The sequence below is a fragment of the Typopeltis vanoorti genome, chromosome 3 (genome assembly GCF_054136105.1).
Source record: "Typopeltis vanoorti isolate ZY-2024b chromosome 3, IOZ_Tvanoo_1.0, whole genome shotgun sequence".
NCBI classification, from domain to species: domain Eukaryota; kingdom Metazoa; phylum Arthropoda; class Arachnida; order Uropygi; family Thelyphonidae; genus Typopeltis; species Typopeltis vanoorti.
Genome location: NC_143551.1, coordinates 75914697 through 75934377, shown reverse-complemented (window position 1 = coordinate 75934377; position 19681 = coordinate 75914697). Strand labels below are relative to the sequence as shown.

General features: G+C 35.7%; 1 protein-coding gene across 1 annotated transcript in view; it reads left to right on the top strand.

The window, feature by feature from the left end:
• Nucleotides 1–17906, top strand: part of Prosbeta1 (proteasome beta1 subunit) — a 67182-nt gene extending 49276 nt beyond the window's left edge. Inside the window, exons 5-6 of the mRNA XM_090415722.1 lie at nucleotides 466–610; nucleotides 16991–17906. Of these exons, the coding sequence (XP_090271848.1) occupies nucleotides 466–610; nucleotides 16991–17118 (273 nt within the window). The 3' untranslated portion in view covers nucleotides 17119–17906. The remainder of the gene's footprint in view (nucleotides 1–465; nucleotides 611–16990) is intronic.
• Nucleotides 17907–19681: the final 1775 nt, after the last annotated feature.

Sequence of the window (19681 nt, the reverse complement as noted above, 5' to 3'; positions counted from 1 at the left end):
AAATTGTTGATAGGAAGTTAGTAATGATGTAAGTTCTTCATGTGGTACTATCATAATACCCTGTACATTCCTTGAGGGTATATGTCAGGAATTTGATGATGGTTATAACAGCAGTAATAATATTATATGTATATAAATTTTTAGATAATTTGGAAACCTTGCTTAGAGACCAAACATTGGAAATTTTTTGAACCACTTCAGGGCAATGAAATTCATCTTCCATCTAAATAATATTCACAGACATGCATGCCCATAGTGGGAATCAAATCCATGTCCTCTAGAGCTTCTCACTCAATCAACCAGCTGGCTTATATACTTATATAAGACAGCCTGGAGACTTATATATACTAATTTTCTTTTATATTGCATTACTACTTTAATTTCATGCTTTTTGATGCAAATTATATGATTAATATTATCATGAACAAGATAAATGAGACTGCTGTTTTTGTATAATTTTTTTAGGTTTATTCCATACCCCTGGGTGGCATGTTGGTAAGGCAGCCCATTGCAATAGGAGGATCTGGAAGTACATATGTTTATGGTTATGTAGATGCAAACTTTAAAATTGGAATGACTAAAGAAAACTGTGTAGAATTCGTGACAAATAGTAAGTATATTTAAATTAGTTGCTGTCCTAAAAAGTTGTGAAATGTATATTATGCTAATTATTACATTTATCATCCTACTGGGCTTGAGTGGTCATCGTATCTGTGTTTTTCAATCAACAGTTGCCATGAAGATGGATATTTGTGAATATCTTTAGCTAGGTTCTTTGCTGAGTGTAAGCCCATCACCTCATTAATTATTAGTAGCCTTAAGTAGCCTGAAAAAAAAAAGCTCCAAGTTTAGAGCAGGGTTTCTGGATTATGTAAAACAATAAAGATAAAAATAATCTTAAGTCCATACACAATACTAATTACTTTTGTGGGTATAAAAACAAACATTTGCTTTAAAAAACTTAAAGTTAAAAGATTAAATTTTTGATGAAGGAACAATTTTTTTAATGAAATTTCTTAAATTGTTTCTGACAATCAACATACATTTTAAGCTTTGGTGGTGGATTGTTGTAAATGAACAGGAATTAGTGTTAGATAAGGGAACATGATCAGTATTTAAATTTCTAAAACATAAAAATTGCAGTTATCACAAAATACAAAAACTCCTTGGAAGTGAAAGAAATAGTGATGCATCGATGGATGAGGCATGCTGAGAAGATGCTTTGTTATTGGTTAGTTAGATCCCCCTCCCCAACAAAGAACTTGCCAGTGAAAATGTGCTGGTGCTAAGCAATATTCAACTAGCTATTGAAGAATATCAAATCATAACAAGAATCTTGTTATAACTTGATAGCCTCACACTAAACTATTGCCAAAATTGAAATTACTGAAAATAGACCTGAAAGCTTATATAAAAAATATTTTAGTTGTGAATACAGTCAGGATAGCAAGACAGATCAGAAGTGTGTATTTTAACTGAATTTTAAAAATGAGTTAGAGCTTAATGTTTTGCCTAAAAAAAAAAAAAAAATTATTTCTTCAAAATAATTTTCTGCAACTGAAACAGTATGTGTAAAGATGAGGTTGGAAGCAAATACCCAGAGCATCGTGTTTGTTGTGATTCACCATCATTTCTGGAAAACATTATTTCAGTTTATAGTACTGTAACTGTGTAATTTTTATTATTACATTGTTTTACATTGAGGAATGACTATGGGAGAAAAAAAAGTTGCATAGTAGAAAAACAGTAGAATAAATATCTTTCTAGTACTGTACTATCAAGGTAAGCAGTGTGTATAGGTATTTCAATATACTATTAGAATAGATTTTGTTTCCATACTCTATTGCAAATGTTGGTTTCTGTCTTTAAATATAATTAATTTGTTATTTATTAAAATATTCATGTACAGTATGAAGATGAAATAATCTAATAGCATTGGGGTATGAAATGAAATTTGAGAGAAGGATCACAGAAAAGGTGGAGAGAGCAGATAAGAGAAGATCTAGAAAAGAGAAAACTGAACTGACAGTGTTCAGGGAAGGAAAAATTTGGGAGGATAAAAAAAATGGAGATTTGATCCATCCAATCTGAGAGTTTCTGTTGGAACAGTTGTTGCTGAAGAAAGCACAAAGATGAAGTGTTTACAACCTTTTCTGAATAATCATTTTTTTTTTATTATTCTTCAGAACATTTGTCATGTTTTGTCATTTTCATGATATTTATCTTTATTCTTCTCTCAACTTTTATTTTTATTTATTAGGCCCAGTGGCCTGTTCAGCCAAATAGCTTGGCTTTTCTTGAATTAAAATTTCAGTCTGTTCTGTGTGTGTGTGTGTGTGTATTCTCTGGTCAGTATGTCTGTTTTGCATGGGAACAGAGGTTTACTAGAGAGGAAAAACCATGTCATTTCCATATGAGACCAACTGAAAGTGTGTCTGCTGGTCTGTGCAGAGATCGCAGGATTTCTCTCCGAGAAACTTGAGTTTTTCATCCAGTAAAATAGCCATGCTCATTTTTATCCTGTTCATAACTAAATGGTGATCACTTCTATTTCAAATGTTCTGTAGTGTGTTATATCTAGACAGAATTTGAAGATATCACAATCCGTATAATATAATTAGTGAGATTTTTCTTATTCTTTGATATTTTTATGTGAATTTGTCTTTTGCTGAACAATTTAGTAGGATTTTATTGCTTAAAAAAATAAGCAATAAGGAAAGACTAGATTTTACTGATAGCAGAGTAAGGCTAACTATTTACTATTTCCTCCTTGGCAAGTGAACAGAGGTAGCAGGTTCCACCCAGTCAGAAATGGTTTTTCATCCTGTAAAGCAGCCAAATAAAACATGCAATTAACAGACATAATATACTGGTCTCACAGTCTCAGTTGCTTCAACCATGATCAGCTCAATCTGTATCAGTGATACCCTTTGGATGGACAGACCCGGGTTCAAATTCTGTCAAAGATGAGGAATCTTGATAATTAGCTGGTCTCATCATATGGAGGCATGACTGCTTCATTTTGCACAAACAAACAAACAAACTGCAAGAAAGACTAGTACAGTTCTTCTTCTTAAGCTTTCACGAACCTTAAGGTCCTTATATGTGGACATCACAACTGCAACAACTGTTTCGAGGATAAGGTGGTTGGCCCTATGCCTTCCGGTGTGTCTTATCTCTAGATGCATGTGTGTGTTCATGGGGCTGGTTTGCCTGTTCTGTGGGACAAAAAACCCAAATTTCCAGGTGAAAAAAAAAAACCTACCTCACCTCGATATGAGACCAGCTATAAAGGTTCGTCACTTCACGGATAGGAATCGAACCCAGGTTTTTCTGACCAAAGGGCTTTGTCTATGCTGACTGAGCTACAGAGACATGTATAGTTAACAGACAATAATAAACTGGTCTCAGCCTTCATTGCTTCAGCCATAATTCTGGAAAGTGTGTAACACAGTCCATTGATCTCCTTTGGTTGGAGAGATGTGCGATCAGTTTCCATTACATTATTGGAGAAATATTTGTAAGACAGTATTCTGGTCAACTAAAGGTGATTCTCGTAGGAAGGCTTATACGTTGGTTATACATGCTTACTAAATAACTTAAGGAATTCACAACGTACAATAGAATATAAATTAAATTAAACTTTAATAAATATTTCCGATATTTCAGCAACTTTACGTTGCCATCTTCACAGGAACTTAAAATAAAGACACGTGCAAGCAGGCACTACACACAGTAAATGAGGAAGAAGCGAGGAAGTTATTGTTTCTTCTAAAAGTCCTGATGGTGCCCCCGAGCGGACTATGTAGGTATTCTTGGCTGTCAGGCTGAAGGTCTTCCAATGTATGTCTCCCAAATTTGTTGAGGTTTGGCATGTTTCTTAGGGCTGAGGCTGATTCTATGAAAAGTCTTTCAAATTTGAATTTGCTACGGTGTACTACTGTAGCTTTCTTCCACCGTATTCTGTGGTGTGTATCCAGAGCATGGTCTGCAACACCAGACTGGCTGTACTGGTGAAAACGGATGTAGTCCTTGTGTTCTTATATTCGCTGGCCTGCCTGTTTGGCCAAAGTAGGACAGCTTACAGCTGCAAGAGATTGGATATACACCAGATAGGTCTAGGGGAAGTGGTTGGTCTTTAGTGGAGCGAATAAGGGAAGCCAATTTTCTATATGGTCTGTAACAAGGGGTCAAGTCATGTAAGATTTTGGTAATTTTTTCCAAGGTGCATCGGATGTAGGGAATGGTGATGGATTTAGAGTAATTCTTGTTGTGAAGGGGGGGGTTGTGGTTTATTGGTTTCAATTTTTTTTGGGGGGGGTGGCCATTGGCTGAGAAAGTGTTAAGGATGAGGTTGTTCAGTGGTTAGGGCATTGTCATTTGAACAGATTAGTTTAGACCTGTTGTATAGTGGCTTAATAACTCCATATTGTTGTCGGGGGGGGGGGAATTGTTGGTGGATGTATTTGTCTGTATGGGTGGGTTTTCTATAAACTGAGAAAAACCAAAGTTCCATCAGGTTGGCAGTTGACTGGTGTGTCTAGGAAAGGGAGGCTATTGTTTTCCTCTTTTTCCAGGGTGAACTTGATTCTGGGATGTTGGTTGTTTAAGTGTGTTAAGAAGGAGAGGAGTGTGTCAGAGCCATGTGGCCAAATAGCAAACACATCATCAACGTAGCGAAGCCATATGGTTGGTTTTTGTGAAGCAGAGTTTAAGGCTTTCTCTTCAAAAGTCTCCATAAAGAATTGGCGCCAAGGGAAGGGAGAGTGGTGAACCCATGGCTGTCCCCCTCTGTTTGTTTGTAGAATTTTCCTTGCCAAACAAAATAGCCTGAGTTCATTGTGAACTGAAATAGGGCTGAGATATCGGGAGGAAATTTAACTTGGATTAACTCTAAGGTTTCCTTGAGTGGAACATTTGTGAATAAGGAGGAGACATCAAAACTGACCATTATGCCAGTATGTTGAAGTGTAAGGTTTTCTATGCTGGCTTTGAAGTGGGCTGAGTATTTTATGTGTGATGGTGTGTTGCCAGTATAGTGTGTGAGCACTTTGGCCAAATGTTTAGCTAATTTGTATGTGTGGGGAATCAATGCCATTCACTATGGGATGTAATGGCACATTTTCTTTATGTATTTTTGGTAGTTCATATATATATATATACGGGGGGGGGGGGGGTATGAAATCGAACGGTTTTAATTTGTTAGTAACTTCTACAGACCAAGAGGTGACCTTCTTAAGGAGCCTGTGGAGTTTTCTAATTTGTGAGTTGGTGGGATTGTATTCAATAGGGAGGTAAGTAGCCCGATCTAATAATAGAGCATTAAGCTTACCTGTGTAGTCCAGTTAAGTACTACTGTGGCATTTTCCTTATCCACTATACAACATGGCTAAACTAATCTGTTCAAATGACAATGCCCTAACCACTGAACTAACCACATTCTCAACACTTTCTCAGCCAATGGCTACCTCCCCCCCCCCCCCCTTCACAACAAGGATTACTCTAAATCCATCACCATTCCCTACATCTGAGGCACCCCGGAAAAAATTACCACAATCTTAAAAAAACACGACTTGACCTCTTGTTACAGACCATATAGAAAATTGGCTTCCCTTATCCACTCCACTAAAGACCTACCTGGTGTATACACCAGGTCCCTTGCAGCTGTAAGCTGTCCTACTTTGACCAAATAGGCAGGCCAGCGAATATCAGAATTTCAGAACACAAGGACTACATCCGTTTTCACCAGTACAGCCACTCTGGTCTTGCAGACCATGCTCTAGATACAACAGAATCAACAAAGCTGGTATGGTAGGAAGTCAAGTGAATATAAGAGAGAAATTAGTCAAAACACTAAATTGGCTTTATATAGGATGGTGTTGAAACCAATTTTCACTTATGGATCTGAGAGCTGGGTCAGAAATAAAACACTTGATCAAAGACTGGAGACTGCAGATATTATGAGTGTCCCGAGAAAGATTAGAGGCATGAACAAATGGCATCAATGGCAATATCATTAAAAATGAGGATATTAGGAAAGAAGTTTACATTAGCATCCAGGAATGCATTAGCAGAGCTAATCTCAGGTGGTGTATGGTCACTTAAACAGAATGGGAGAGGAAACATTAGATTATCGATCCACCTATACAAAATATGGGTGGATCGATACAATAAAAAAAGTGCCTTAGAAATATAAGATCTGATACTCTTATATGAGTCTCTGCCATCTTTACAAATGTCCCAATCAATGACACAATCCTTCTTTTACAGAACAAATTCCTTCCAGATATCATGCTGCTCTTTGCACATGTATTGCGTTCTGGTTATTTTGTATGGCAAAATGCTTTCTACCTACAAAAAGAAGGCACAACCATGGGCTCGCCATTATCCCCCCCCCCCCATTGCTAACTTTTATATGGAACATTTTGAGCAACTTGCTTTAGGTTTCTCTCCTTTAAAACCCAAAGTCTGACTTAGATAATTTGACGATGTTTTCGCGATCTTGTTCCATGGCCGCTAGACACATTCCTTAGCCACCTAAACAAGCAACACAAACGCATACAGTTCACAATTGAGATTGAAAAACAGAACACACTTCCGTTTCTAGATACACTTGTCACAAGTCTTCCTTCTGGCAATCTTTCCTTCGCTGTTTACTGGAAATCGACACATACTGGCCAATATATACATATAAACTCCTACCACCACCCAACACAAAAACTAGGTGTCATTAACACTCTAAAAAACAGGACTCTGAAGATCTGCTCCAGTGAACAGGCACTGAAAGACGAATTTAAAATGATCAGCAATACTTTTCAAAAAAATGGATACAGCCAAAACATTAACAAAATTCTCTACAAGACCTCAATAAAAAACAAAGCCAAACCAGACTACAATAAAACTATAACCATTTCTTACATCAGATAAAATTAACAGAATACTACAAAAATACAACCTCAAAGCCACCTTTAAACCTCCTGCAAAATTAAAAAGCTTACTCAACTCTTCCAAAGACCCACTCCGTCTGCTGGCCCATCCTGGAGTATACTGTATTTATTGCACCTGTAACATACCATATATAGGAGAAACAGGACGCACAATTCCTATCAGACAAAAAGAACATAAACAACACATTAAACATAATAATTATGGTGAAGCTGGCCTTTCTGATCATGCCCTTGAATACCTTACACAGAATTGACTGGAAAGCACTAGTTGGCTACATCACACGAAAACATGGTATGAATGCAAATTTAAGCAAGCCTGTGAAATTATTACCAACCACCCCAATCTAAACAATAATGATGGTCTAAAAATCCCAAACATATGGAAGGCATATATTCGATCCACAAAACCTTCCTCTCTAAGAGCAGCTATAAACAGGACTGTAGAAAATCCAGGATCCTAAATCAAAAATAACAATTGTAATACTAAAAATAGGACATCCTTATTACTGAAAGAAAACTATCTGTAAGAAATAATGTTTATTCATGTTATCTTAAATAGAATTTAGCTTGATGTAGTTTATAAATAATTTTTTTTTTTTTCACTAGAGGTCATGCCAGTAGAATAACTTGTGATCAATTCATTGTTTCTTTAGTTTATTGTATGTAAGCTAGCTTGTCCTATATATTTGTATATGCTCCAGATGATGATCTTAATATGAAGATCGAAATGTCGGGATATTAAATGAGTTATTTAAGTTAAGGGATATTACATCCCATATAGTTTCTTAGCCGAATAAGAAACTCGAAGAGTTTCGTGCCGAATATAGTAAAAACTATATATATAAAGTTCGGCGATTCCAAGCGTAAGCAAATACCTGGATACTGCAGCACTGATCCCAAAGGGTAGTGCAAGCTGGGGCAACTCGTGGTAGAGGTGGAGCGAGCTCCGATCACTATTCTTGATATTTGCCCATAATGTGAACTTAGCTCCTAGGAACTGTATTTTTGTTCACATTATGAGAGAAGGTCACTACCCAGACCGGTTTCGACCTTTATTGAGGTCTCATCAGTGAGTAGCCAGACCTAGTTAATATCAAGTTTGTAGCGAACAGAACTTGTACCCCTACTACGAGTATTGCCGTGAGGTGCTCTAATAAATTATTAGATATGTGAAGAGCCAAAGGCTTCAATTCGGCGACATATAACTTGTTTAAGTTAAGGGATATTACATCCCATATAGTTTCTTAGCCGAATAAGAAACTCAAAGAGTTTCGTGCCAAATATAGTAAAAACTATATATATAAAGTTCGGCGATTCCAAGCGTAAGCAAATACCTGGATACTGCAGCACTGATCCCAAAGGGTAGTGCAAGCTGGGGCAACTCGTGGTAGTGATCGGAGCTCGCTCCACCTCTACCACGTGTTGCCCCAGCTTGCACTACCCTTTGGGATCAGTGCTGCAGTATCCAGGTATTTGCTTACGCTTGGATCGCCGAACTTTATATATATAGTTTTTACTATATTCGGCTAAGAAACTATATGTGATGTAATATCCCTTAACTTAAACAAGTTATATGTCGCCGAATTGAAGCCTTTGGCTCTTCACATATCTAATAATTAAATGAGTTAGTTATAACATGGTGGTAAAGTCCATAATTTCTAAAATGAATGCTGATCACTGTGCAACACTAAAAGAAAATAGTAAAATGAAATAAGATCTGATAATATTGGAGTCTTGACAAGTAACAGACTGATTTGGAGGAAAATTGTAGATAGGAAGTTAGTAATGATGTTAATTTTTCATGTAGTACTAGTACTATCATATCCTGTACCCCCCCCCCCCCCCTTGAGGCTACATGGCAGGAATTTGATGACGAATAGAGCAAAAGGCTTCATTTAATAATATGGTATTAAACAGAGGAGATTTGTCCTCTTCAGGTTTCTTCCTAGTCTGATGAGAATGCAACAGCTGTCAGGCCACTGAAACCTAATCTCAGGACTAATAAAAGGCAAACTAATATGTGCTCCTGGGCAAAGTTGATTCTTTTAAGTAGTGCAAACCATCTCTAATGGCATTGATTATATTCTCGTAAACTACATTAATTACTGTACATTAATGATATTGGGAAGGATTTGACAAGCGACATACAGTTATTTGCTGATTATGCAAAGATAGGTAGGGTAATCAGGAATGCTGCTGATATACAGTCTATACAGAATGATTTAAATAGGCTGGAATTGTGGGCATGGGAAATAGGTGTCAGTAAATGTGAAGTCATTCACTGCGGCATGATTAGATATCCAATGTTGTATTATAATGGTGGGATTAGGCTAGAAGAAACTGATGAGACTAGGGATCTTGGAGTGTCAGTAGATAGGAAGTTGAAGTTTAGGAGCCATGTGGCAAAGATTGCAAATACAACTCAAAAGATAATTGCAATGCTGAAATGAACGTTCACATGTAAAGATAAGGATGTTATTTTGCCTCTTTACAAGGCCTTGATAAGACCTCAATTAGACTATTGTGCACAGGTCTGGCCTCCTGGTTTCTGTTGTGATTCTGATATATTGGAGAGAGAGAGAGAGAGAGAGAGAGAGAATACAAAGGAGAGTGTTAAAAATGATACCAGGATTGTGGAATACTGATTATTAAGACAGATTGAGAATTTGTAGAATGCAGACACTAGCAAACAGGAGAAAGAGGAATGATATGATTGAGACTTACAAATTTCTGAAAGAGTCATACAGGAGTTCAGTTTATGGAGGGTGGGGAAAGGACAAGAGGGCATCCTTGGAAGCTGAAAATGAAGGCCGCCAAGAAGGGTGTGAGGGCTAGATTTTTCTCTCAGAGAGTGGTGCGTGATTGGAATGGATTGCCATTGGATGTTGTGAATGCAAGCAGTGTGACTGAATTCAAGAATAAGTATGATAGCTGGTGTGTGTAGTATGTAGCCTCCCTCTATGAGTCTATTGTGGGTGTGAATGACAAACATTTATAATGAATGTTGTATCCACCTCCTTGTGTTCCCCTTTCTTATTGCCTGAATATTTACTCCTCTCTCTCAGTAACGATATGCTGGAAGCCACTATTGCAAGAAATGCCAATGCATCTGTTGAAGATTTAGCAGATCTTAATTCATCGTCATCGACCATTCATCACCATTTGCAAGAACTTGTAATAATGTCTAAGCTTGGCAAATGGGTTCCTGATGAACAACAGTTGAAGAGGGCGTGTCTACATCTGCACTGCTCTTCATTCTCGAGAAGTTCAATCTCTGTTTTTGAGTTGTGTATTCACCATGATGAAAAGGTAGATACTTTAAAGGAATTTTAAATGCTGAAAGCACTGGGTTCATTCAAGGGAACAGGCTAAACTTCAGCCAAAACAAGACCTTCACCCTTAGAAGGTTTTGATAAGCATTTGGCGGGATGTTGGCTGGTATTATACACTTTGAACTCTTGCCACAAAACCAAACAATCACAGCTGAAGTATACTGTGAACAACTCAATCGATTGAATGAAAAACTGAAAGAAAAGAGGTGTTCTGTGGTCATTTGAAAGGGTGTTGTTTTTCATCATGATAACATACACACTCATAGTGAAAGAATTACCTGTACCAAGATTAAGGAACTCAGCTGGGAAAAGCTTCCACATCCTCTGTATTCTCCTGATCTTGCACCTTCAGATTACCACTTATTTCGAATTTTGCAACATTTCATTAATAAAAAACAATATGGTACATTAGAAGCACTGAAATTGAGGCTATGCAACTTCTTTGCCTCCAAACTTCCTGAATTCTATAGAAATGGCATTATGAAACTTTCACAATGTTGGAAGAGCGTTATTGATTCAAATTGAGAATATATACTTGATTAAATTAGCAAGTGATTTATCTTTTATATCCTTTTAAAAAAAACAATTAATTTTGGGATGACTGATATACTTTGTTGAAATCAGAATGATGATTGTACTGTATTTCAAAAATACCTGAACACACACACACACACACACACACACACACACACACACACACACACACACACACACACACACACACACACACACACACACAGCACACACGCGCGCGCACTGTTGGTCTCGATCACACTTAAAGTGTGATCAGGACCAACAGTGTGTGTGATTTGGAGAGTATGCACAAGAGATTCTTTGCATACTCTCCATGAATTTGTAGTAATATGTCACATAAATTGAACCATTTTTGGCATGAACACTGCTTTGCATGAATATTCCAGTTCATTCTGAAGGTTCTGCTGGATTGAAATTCTGAAGGCAGGTGTTGTTTTCCACATTTATATCAAACTGTTGTGCAATAGAGCCTGTAGTATGATATGCTTTTTTTTAAGACATCTGCCTATTCCTTGAACTATTGCATCCAGAAATCTAGCATATCTATCAGCATTCATTCTTACAATTGCAACCAAAAGATTGAGCATACAAATGCCATTCTATAGAAACTGACTGTGCAGTTCTTTATGTGGCATCCTGTTATTATTCTAGGTATAGGCTATTTCTGGTAGAAAGACTTATAAGTTGTCTTTTCATACCCATTATTTTTTAAGGAAATTATAACATATATTGAATATTAATTACAATAACTTTTAGTTAATACTATTGATATTGATTTTTAGTGGAACCTGTGGCATAGTAATTAAATAATAAAGTAACATGAAAAAACCAAATCTTTAATTAGTGAAATATTTAATTGATAAAAAGAAGATATTTTGTACTAAAAATAATAGTACATCTTCAGTGTCTGTAACAGTAATAGGAATGGAATACAGGCAAACGTTCGGTGGATCACCTATTAAAATACAATTGTTACCGCATGCTAGTAAATAATAGAAATAACAAATTTAATCTATTAAGATAAATGGTTTTTTTCATAAGATAAAAGTCTCCCAGATCTTTGAGAGAGACATACAGTCATTTCTATTTAAATTCGGTCAGTGTAAGATAGTTTCACAACTTTCTTTGAATAAGCATTCATATTTGAATCTGAATCTATGGAGGAGAACTGCTTTATCCCACTGGACACTATGAGTAGAGTCAGTACTGTGCTGCGCCAGACCAGACTTCAGAGGTTTGTTATAATCAATATAATATTGATGTTCTTTTATTCTTTACTAAAGAATAAAACTGAATTTACTAAACTAACCGTTTGTTAGTTTAGTAAACTCTTCCCCGTGAATGATGATTATTCTGATTTTTAGTGGATTTTTACTTTATTATTTAATTACTATGCCACAGGTTCCACTAAAAATCAAAATCATCATCCTTCATGGGGAAGAGTTTACTAAACTAACAGAAAATTAGGAAATTTATGGGTTCTACAAGGTAAGCTTCGAGCACGGATTGCCTTCCTCAAAAAGTGCCGTGATACTAAAGTTATTCCCACTTTCGCTAGATTTAAAGAAACAATTCGGTCTCCTGGAGCCCACTCTATTTATATACGTGCAAGTTTTTCCTTAATTCGGAATCAACTTCGTACTGCCAAAAAAAATTTGCTTCTAATATCAATTCTATATCAGTTCTCGAAGAAGACATTTCAGCTGTTCTTAATGAAGAATTATAAGGATATTGTTCTTCGCTTATCAAAACAATCCTTATCCCGGTCTCATGAGAGAAATCTTAAAAATCTTATGCAAAAATACAACTCTTTATATAACAAGCAAAAGAAAAACCTTACCTCTGACAGTACATCTGCAAATAAATGGATTGTAAACGTTTCCTATCACCCATTATCCGCCGCTGAAACCAGTGCTTTAGCAAAGGGCCTTGATTTTGCTGTTATTCCTTCACGCATTCCTTATCTTGATTTCTTACATAATATAGAGCACAATTTGTCAGGACTTCCTAGCGAAGATGCCAACAAACTACGTTTTGAAGTTGCAACTTCGTTATTCAAAAGCAATTACCTCCATGCAATGTATCAAATGCTGAAATTAAAGGTCTAACTTCTCTAAGAAAAGATAATACAATATCCATTTTGAAGGCCGATAAAGGAAAAGCTATTGTAATTATGAATAAGACTGACTATGAGACAAAAGTATTCAGCCTATTAGAAGACACCACGACCTACCAAGAGATCACACGTAATGCTACTAATTCGCAAATTAAACAGCTAAATAAATTACTTGATGAAGTTATAAGTTGGGATCCAAACTACATGGATAAAATACGCACCTACTTTGGAAGAACTCCTTGTCTTTATGGACTCCCAAAAATCCATAAAGAAGGCTGTCCTGTGCGATCTATCATAAATTGCATTGACTCTCCAACTTATCGGATTGCAAAAGTATTATCACGTTCCTTAAGTGCTCTCACTGGTCATTCGAGATCCTATATAAAAAACTCAACAGATTTTCTTGAAAAAATCAAGGATTTAAAAATCAAAGAGTCTGAGTTGTTAATCAGTTTTGACATTGTATCTCTGTTTACCAATATCCCATTAACCGACACAGTCAATTCATTATATGAAGATTACCCTCCAGGTAGCAGGGTTTTTTCTCCCGGAACTCGGGTTTTCATCCTGCATACAGACAAATCGGCCCTTCAGAACACACGCAGTTTACAGACAAAAAAATACTATCTGTGGTGGTGGTGGTAGTGGTTGTGGGCAGTAGATAGCGTTGATGTAGGTGATTGGTAGTAGAGGTTCTGTGTAGTAGCGGAGACGGAGAGTTGTATAGTAGGTGTCCTCCCGCAATGAGTCTTCGGACTCCTTGGAGGTGTCACGAATAATAATAATATCGCAAGGATATTCGAATATGTCATCCACTCAGGTCATTTCAGTTTGAAAAACAAAATCTACAAACAAATTGAAGGTACTGCCATGGGTAGCCCTCTGTCTCCACCTTTGGCAAACTACTATTTGAAACAATTCGAAGATACTATGTTCTTATCCATTCACCCTCAACCATCTCTTTGGTACCGTTACGTCGATGATGTTTTTGCTGTTTGGCCACACACTGAAGATGAACTTTCCGCTTTTCTACAACGGATAAATAACCTTTACCCATGCATCCAATTCACTATGGAAAAAGAAAACTGGTACTTTACCATTTTTGGACATTTTCCTTACTAGAACATCTTCTGGTACCTTATCTACAAGCATCTTTTTCGAAAACCCACTTTTACTGGCAGATACATTCACAAAAAGTCTGCACATCACGTCTCAAAAATTTGGCATTCTTAATCTCTAATTCATAGAGCACATAAAGTTTGCTCTTCCCCAATAATCTTACAACAAGAACTTTCCATCATTAAAAAGTTAATGGAATCAAATGATTACAACTCCAATCAAATCCAACAGATACTTGACTCTTATGTTCCAACACCTACAGTTTCTTCAACAGTCCTCAGAGTTCCTATTCCGTGCATTCCGGGAATCTCAGAACCTATAGGTAGAATTCTGAAAAAGTATCAACTGATTCCAACATATATTCCTATCGACAAAATTTCTTCTTTATTACCTTCTACAAAGGATAAACTGTCTTCTCTATCTTTGGCTGGCGTTTACCAAATACCTTGCGAATGCGATGTCTCTTATTTTGGACAAACGGCCGTTCTTTGGAAAAAAGAATAAAAGAACATCAATATTATATTGATTATAACAAACCTCTGAAGTCTGGTCTGGCACAGCACAGTATTGACTCTACTCATAGTGTCCAGTGGAATAAAGCAGTTCTCCACCATAGATGCAGATTCAAGTATGAACGCTTATTCAAAGAAAGTTGTGAAACTATCTTACACACCGACCGAATTTAAATAGAAATGACTGTATGTCTCTCTCAAAGATCTGGGAGACTTTTATCTTATGTAAAAAACCATTTATCTTAATAGATTAAATTTGTTATTTCTATTATTTCCTAGCACGCGGTAACAATTGTATTTTAATAGGTGATCCACTGAACGTTTGCCTGTATTCCATTCCTATTACTGTTACAGACACTGAAGATGTACTATTATTTTTAGTACGAAATATCTGTGTTTTTACTAATTAAAGATTTCACTGTGGTTTTTACGTGTTACTTTATTATTTAAATACTATTGATATTTTTTCAGTCATAACTGCCATCACTAGGGAACATTTCTGAATTTTAGATTTCTTTTTTCTTTTTTTTTTTTCACTTAGCATCAACATGAGTGAATAATGTGGTATATGTTTCAGTCTTCAGCCAGTGTTATAAATGAATGTGACTGATGCAGCATCCTATGAGAACTTCTTTTGAAGTTCATAAGTTTTCCATGTGACACTGACAATATACTGATGAGTTGTTGGTATCAGGGTTAATATCTGATTTATTATCATAGATAATGATGTTTTAGGAAATTAACAATGCAGAATAAATAACAACAAAAAATGTACTTATTTCCTATCCATCCATCCATCCATCAGTGGCTTTAACAGGCACTCAAGCACTCATTAGCCTTCTTGCCAGTAAAAAGTACATGTGTTCTACTGGCTGGTTTGCCTCTTCTGAGGGATGAAAAACCCAGGTTTCCAGGTGAAAAAAACCCTACTTCTGTATGAGACCGACTGGCTCACTTTTAGTCGAAAGACACACAGATAAAGGTTCCTCGTCATGGATGAGGAACCCACGTCTTTCCGACCAAAGAGCTTTGTCTATACACACTGCTCTATTTCCTATATTACACCAAAGTTAAATGGCATCTTCAAGGGTTAATACACTTGTATCATCACATGGATGCAGGCACACTTCAGTAAATGAGATGGAACAGGAGAAATATAGAAGGCCTATATTGCTATAACTATGCCACCTATTGGCTTTGATTGTTGGCTGTTGGACTGATTGTCTACAAATGAGAGTAGGGTTTTCCGTATGAGAGGCAATTTGATGCAACCAAATTTGTTTGAGATGGGATAGTTCGTGAGAGCTGCAGCAGATTCGAGAAAAAGACTCTCAAATATAAACCTGCTTTGGTGGAGTAAGGCGATTTTTTTTCATCAGATCCTGTGATGGGTATTCACGGTAGTCTGCCAATCCTGAGTGGCCATAGTAGTGAAAAATGATATGTAGTTTTGGTGTGTTCTAACAATTCTGATGTTGATTGTCCTGCCTGTTTGGCCACAGGATGAATGGTTGCAGGGTACCTGGTAGTTTTTCTCACTGCTCTTGGGGAATGAAGATGTTTGATTTTGCATTATTCAGTTTAAAATGAAAATTAAACTTGTTTGAATAAATAAATGCTAATAGTTTTCTAATAACAGTGTTTTAAAAAAATGATATATATATATATATGAGAGAGAACTGGTGAATTTAAAAGATAAGACTGGTTACGTAATGGGGATTCAAAATGAAATAAACTGGCACTGATTAGCAGGTTGACTTATTACTTATTAGCTGTTTAGCTCAGTATTTGAATAGAGCAAGAATACAAAAGGCTTATTTTATAATCTTATTCAGGCAGTAATTGGGCCTGGTTGGCCAAGTGTATTTGCTCTCAATTTTGATTCCAGAATATCTTTATGCTGTGCATCCTAGTTCATTAATGAAAAATAGTGCATTTGGAGTGGGGGGATTGATATAAACAATTCTCATGTGGTTTGGGAGACAAAGCATGAGTTTTGTTAGCATTGTACTTTCATGCTAAATTTAATTTTCTTCCAAATATACAGTTTGGTCTACCTATCCTTATCTTCATTCGTTAAAAAAAGAGTGGTAATTTCATTATTTTTCACCTAAAGAGGAGTTAGTGGAAAAATAAGATTTGAAACTAGTAAGGCAATTACCAGTAATATGTTTGATTACCTGAAAATTACAGGTTGTTTAAAATGTGCCTCCTGTATGGATGTTTATAGCTCATTAATTCATGGTTTATATGAAAAATTAGCTTTGCGTTGTGCTCACTTCCTTCAGAAATGAAAAAATTTTATAAATAGTTTGTTTTGTATTTTCAAAATAACACTTGGGACAGAATTTCACTTTATTTTAATGAAAAGTGTGTGTGTGTGCGCCATCTGGTTACTAACTAAAATCTATGATATTAACTTTTTTGTAGCTCTGGCTCTTGCAATGGCTCGTGATGGTTCTAGTGGTGGAGTTATTCGTCTTGGTATTATTACAGAAAGTGGTATAGAGAGAAGAGTAATATTAGGCAATCAGCTACCACAGTTTTATGAGGGTTAAATACGGGTATTTCTTTTAAAGTGTTGAAGACTTATTAGTATATTTGAAATACACAGCTATTGTAATAAAATGCCTTTGCTCTGTTAATAAAATGGAAAACATTTTTTTATTATTTCAAAATGTGTTTGCTTAAAAATGTGTCATGTTAACTTTTTTTTTAAATAACATGCTAATTGAACGTATTCATAACTTTAATTAATTGATATTCTTAAATTGTGCATTCATCCACAAATTATTAGCATTTTTTTTTTAACCTGCTGTGTCTAAAACACCTGGAAATGTTAACTTTTCATGAAGAAAATGGACATAATAGTTTTATTTATTTATTTATTTATTTTTTTGCAAACAAGCAAGTCTAAGTCATTGCTTGTTTAAACTTGGATTAATTATATGTGGTAAACAAAATAAATGGCTTATTAACACACACACACACACACACATGGGATTGGCGTTTTGATTTTATATTTTGTCTACAGCAACTGACATCTTAAGGATAAAGATAAAGTAAATTGAATAAAAACACAAAATTTCAATCAATTATTCCAATATACTATTCCTTCCCTCCCCTTGGCATATATGGTTAAAGGATCGTTTTAAAAGACAGAGCGGCCCCTGATCATGGGATTGACTAGTATTTTTTTATGTAGAAAAATGTACTTGAAATAACAAGTATGTATTTGTCTGTCTGTATATATATATATATATCAGAAGAATATTTCCACATTCAGGTCACTTTAGATTGTTCTTTGGAAACATGTCACTATAGTCTAATGGTTTAGGATTTTCCTCCATCTTTGTGAATCAGTTAAAAAGATTTCATATTAACTTTTTAATAATGTTGAATAAATTTATACAAGAACAAAAATAAATATAATTTATTGAACTGCTGATTTTTCTCTGGATTTCAAACTAGTTCTCAGTACACAGAATATATATGTCACTACAGTGAAGTAGTTCTGGGAACACTTTAAAATTGTAAGGGATCATAGAACTAATGTCTTATCATTGCATTCTCTCTAACTTCAAAATTAGTATCTTCAACTTGTGAAGGGGAGTATCCAGTGCCTTGGTAGCTCATTTGGTAAAATGCTGCTTCTTGTTTACTGCAAAGACTGCAGGTTCAAATCCTGTGTAAAATGTTTGTAAAAGCCCTCTCTCTCTCTCTCTCTATATATATATATATCTTCTTATAATGTCTGGTTTACTAGCCCTAACTTTCCATAATGATGATAACATATGCATTTCTTATGTTCTTCAATGGATATGTTAACAAATGTTCCTGCCTGTTTATAAAAGGCTAAGTTCCAAGGAAAATGCTCTGTCTGTACTCCTAGATGTGTATAATCCTTGCACCAGTTTTACCAGTACTCTTCAAAATAGGAATTCTTGTCTAGTCTTCAAGAATAAACATCCTCTTCCTACACACAGCAGTGTAGAATTGCCTTGTGCTTGCAACTTATCCTATTTTTGACAGATAGGAAGAGCTGTTAACATCTGCCTTGAAGAACATATATACATATGTTACCATCTTTATGTTGAGTCAAGACGAGCAGACTCAGTTTTTAGATACCTTTCCATACAGAATTAAATGGAAGAAAAGTATGGTACATTACATAGAAACTGTTACAAGTCCAAAAGCCAAATTTTGTTTTCAGCATCATTAAACTTCAAGAAATATAGCTGAATTCATTTACCAAAAATTTGAGGAATGATCGTTACAAGTGTAGAGTACTTTAAATCCTGCCTTAGAGGTCATAAGATTCTGATACTTTTGCTCTTTCACAAAGTAATGTGAAAACATTTCAAAATTGTTTAAGAATCAGAGCCAGATAATTGGAAGGAGACCTCCACATTGCATTTAAGAATTGTGGAGAACTGAGTGTTTCTGGCTTAATGTCCAATTCTCACCTTCATGTGGTACACCCTGTGAGTAGTTATCCACTGGGTACTGAATGAACAAGAATGGATTAGCAATTTGGGACTTATCTGACCAAATTGTACTGTCTGTTGGCTTAAATCAGCACAACATAATGCAATGTCATGCTGGCATGTGCAAGGCCTGGTTAAACAAGTAACAAACTCCAGTTCAACATCTAGAATAAGAAAAGCAAACCCAAGAATTGAAGATAGCAACCATCAACATAAGGAGCATCAATGAAAAGGAAATCGAACTTGCTAAAGAACTGGAAAAGCATAATGTAGACATAATTGGTGTTACTGAGACAAAGAAGACTAAAACATCCTACTAACTAATAAGTACAGAATGTTATATTTGGACAATAACAATCCAGGAAAGGAAGGAGCTAGTCATAGCATTCAAAACCAGACATACTTCTTGATTGGAAGGCAATTCACATAGACTTATATGGGTAAATGGACAACAAAACTTACTTGTGCCTATAGTTCAACAGAAAGTTCTAAGGAAAAAAGTAAAGAATTTTTTTTGTTATTAGAGCAGACAACTGACAAAGAAAATGGAAAAGGTGGTCCTTGTTAATCTAGAAAGTAGAGTAGGAAATAAATCCCATCAGTCATATAGAAATATCATGGAAAATTTTAGAGA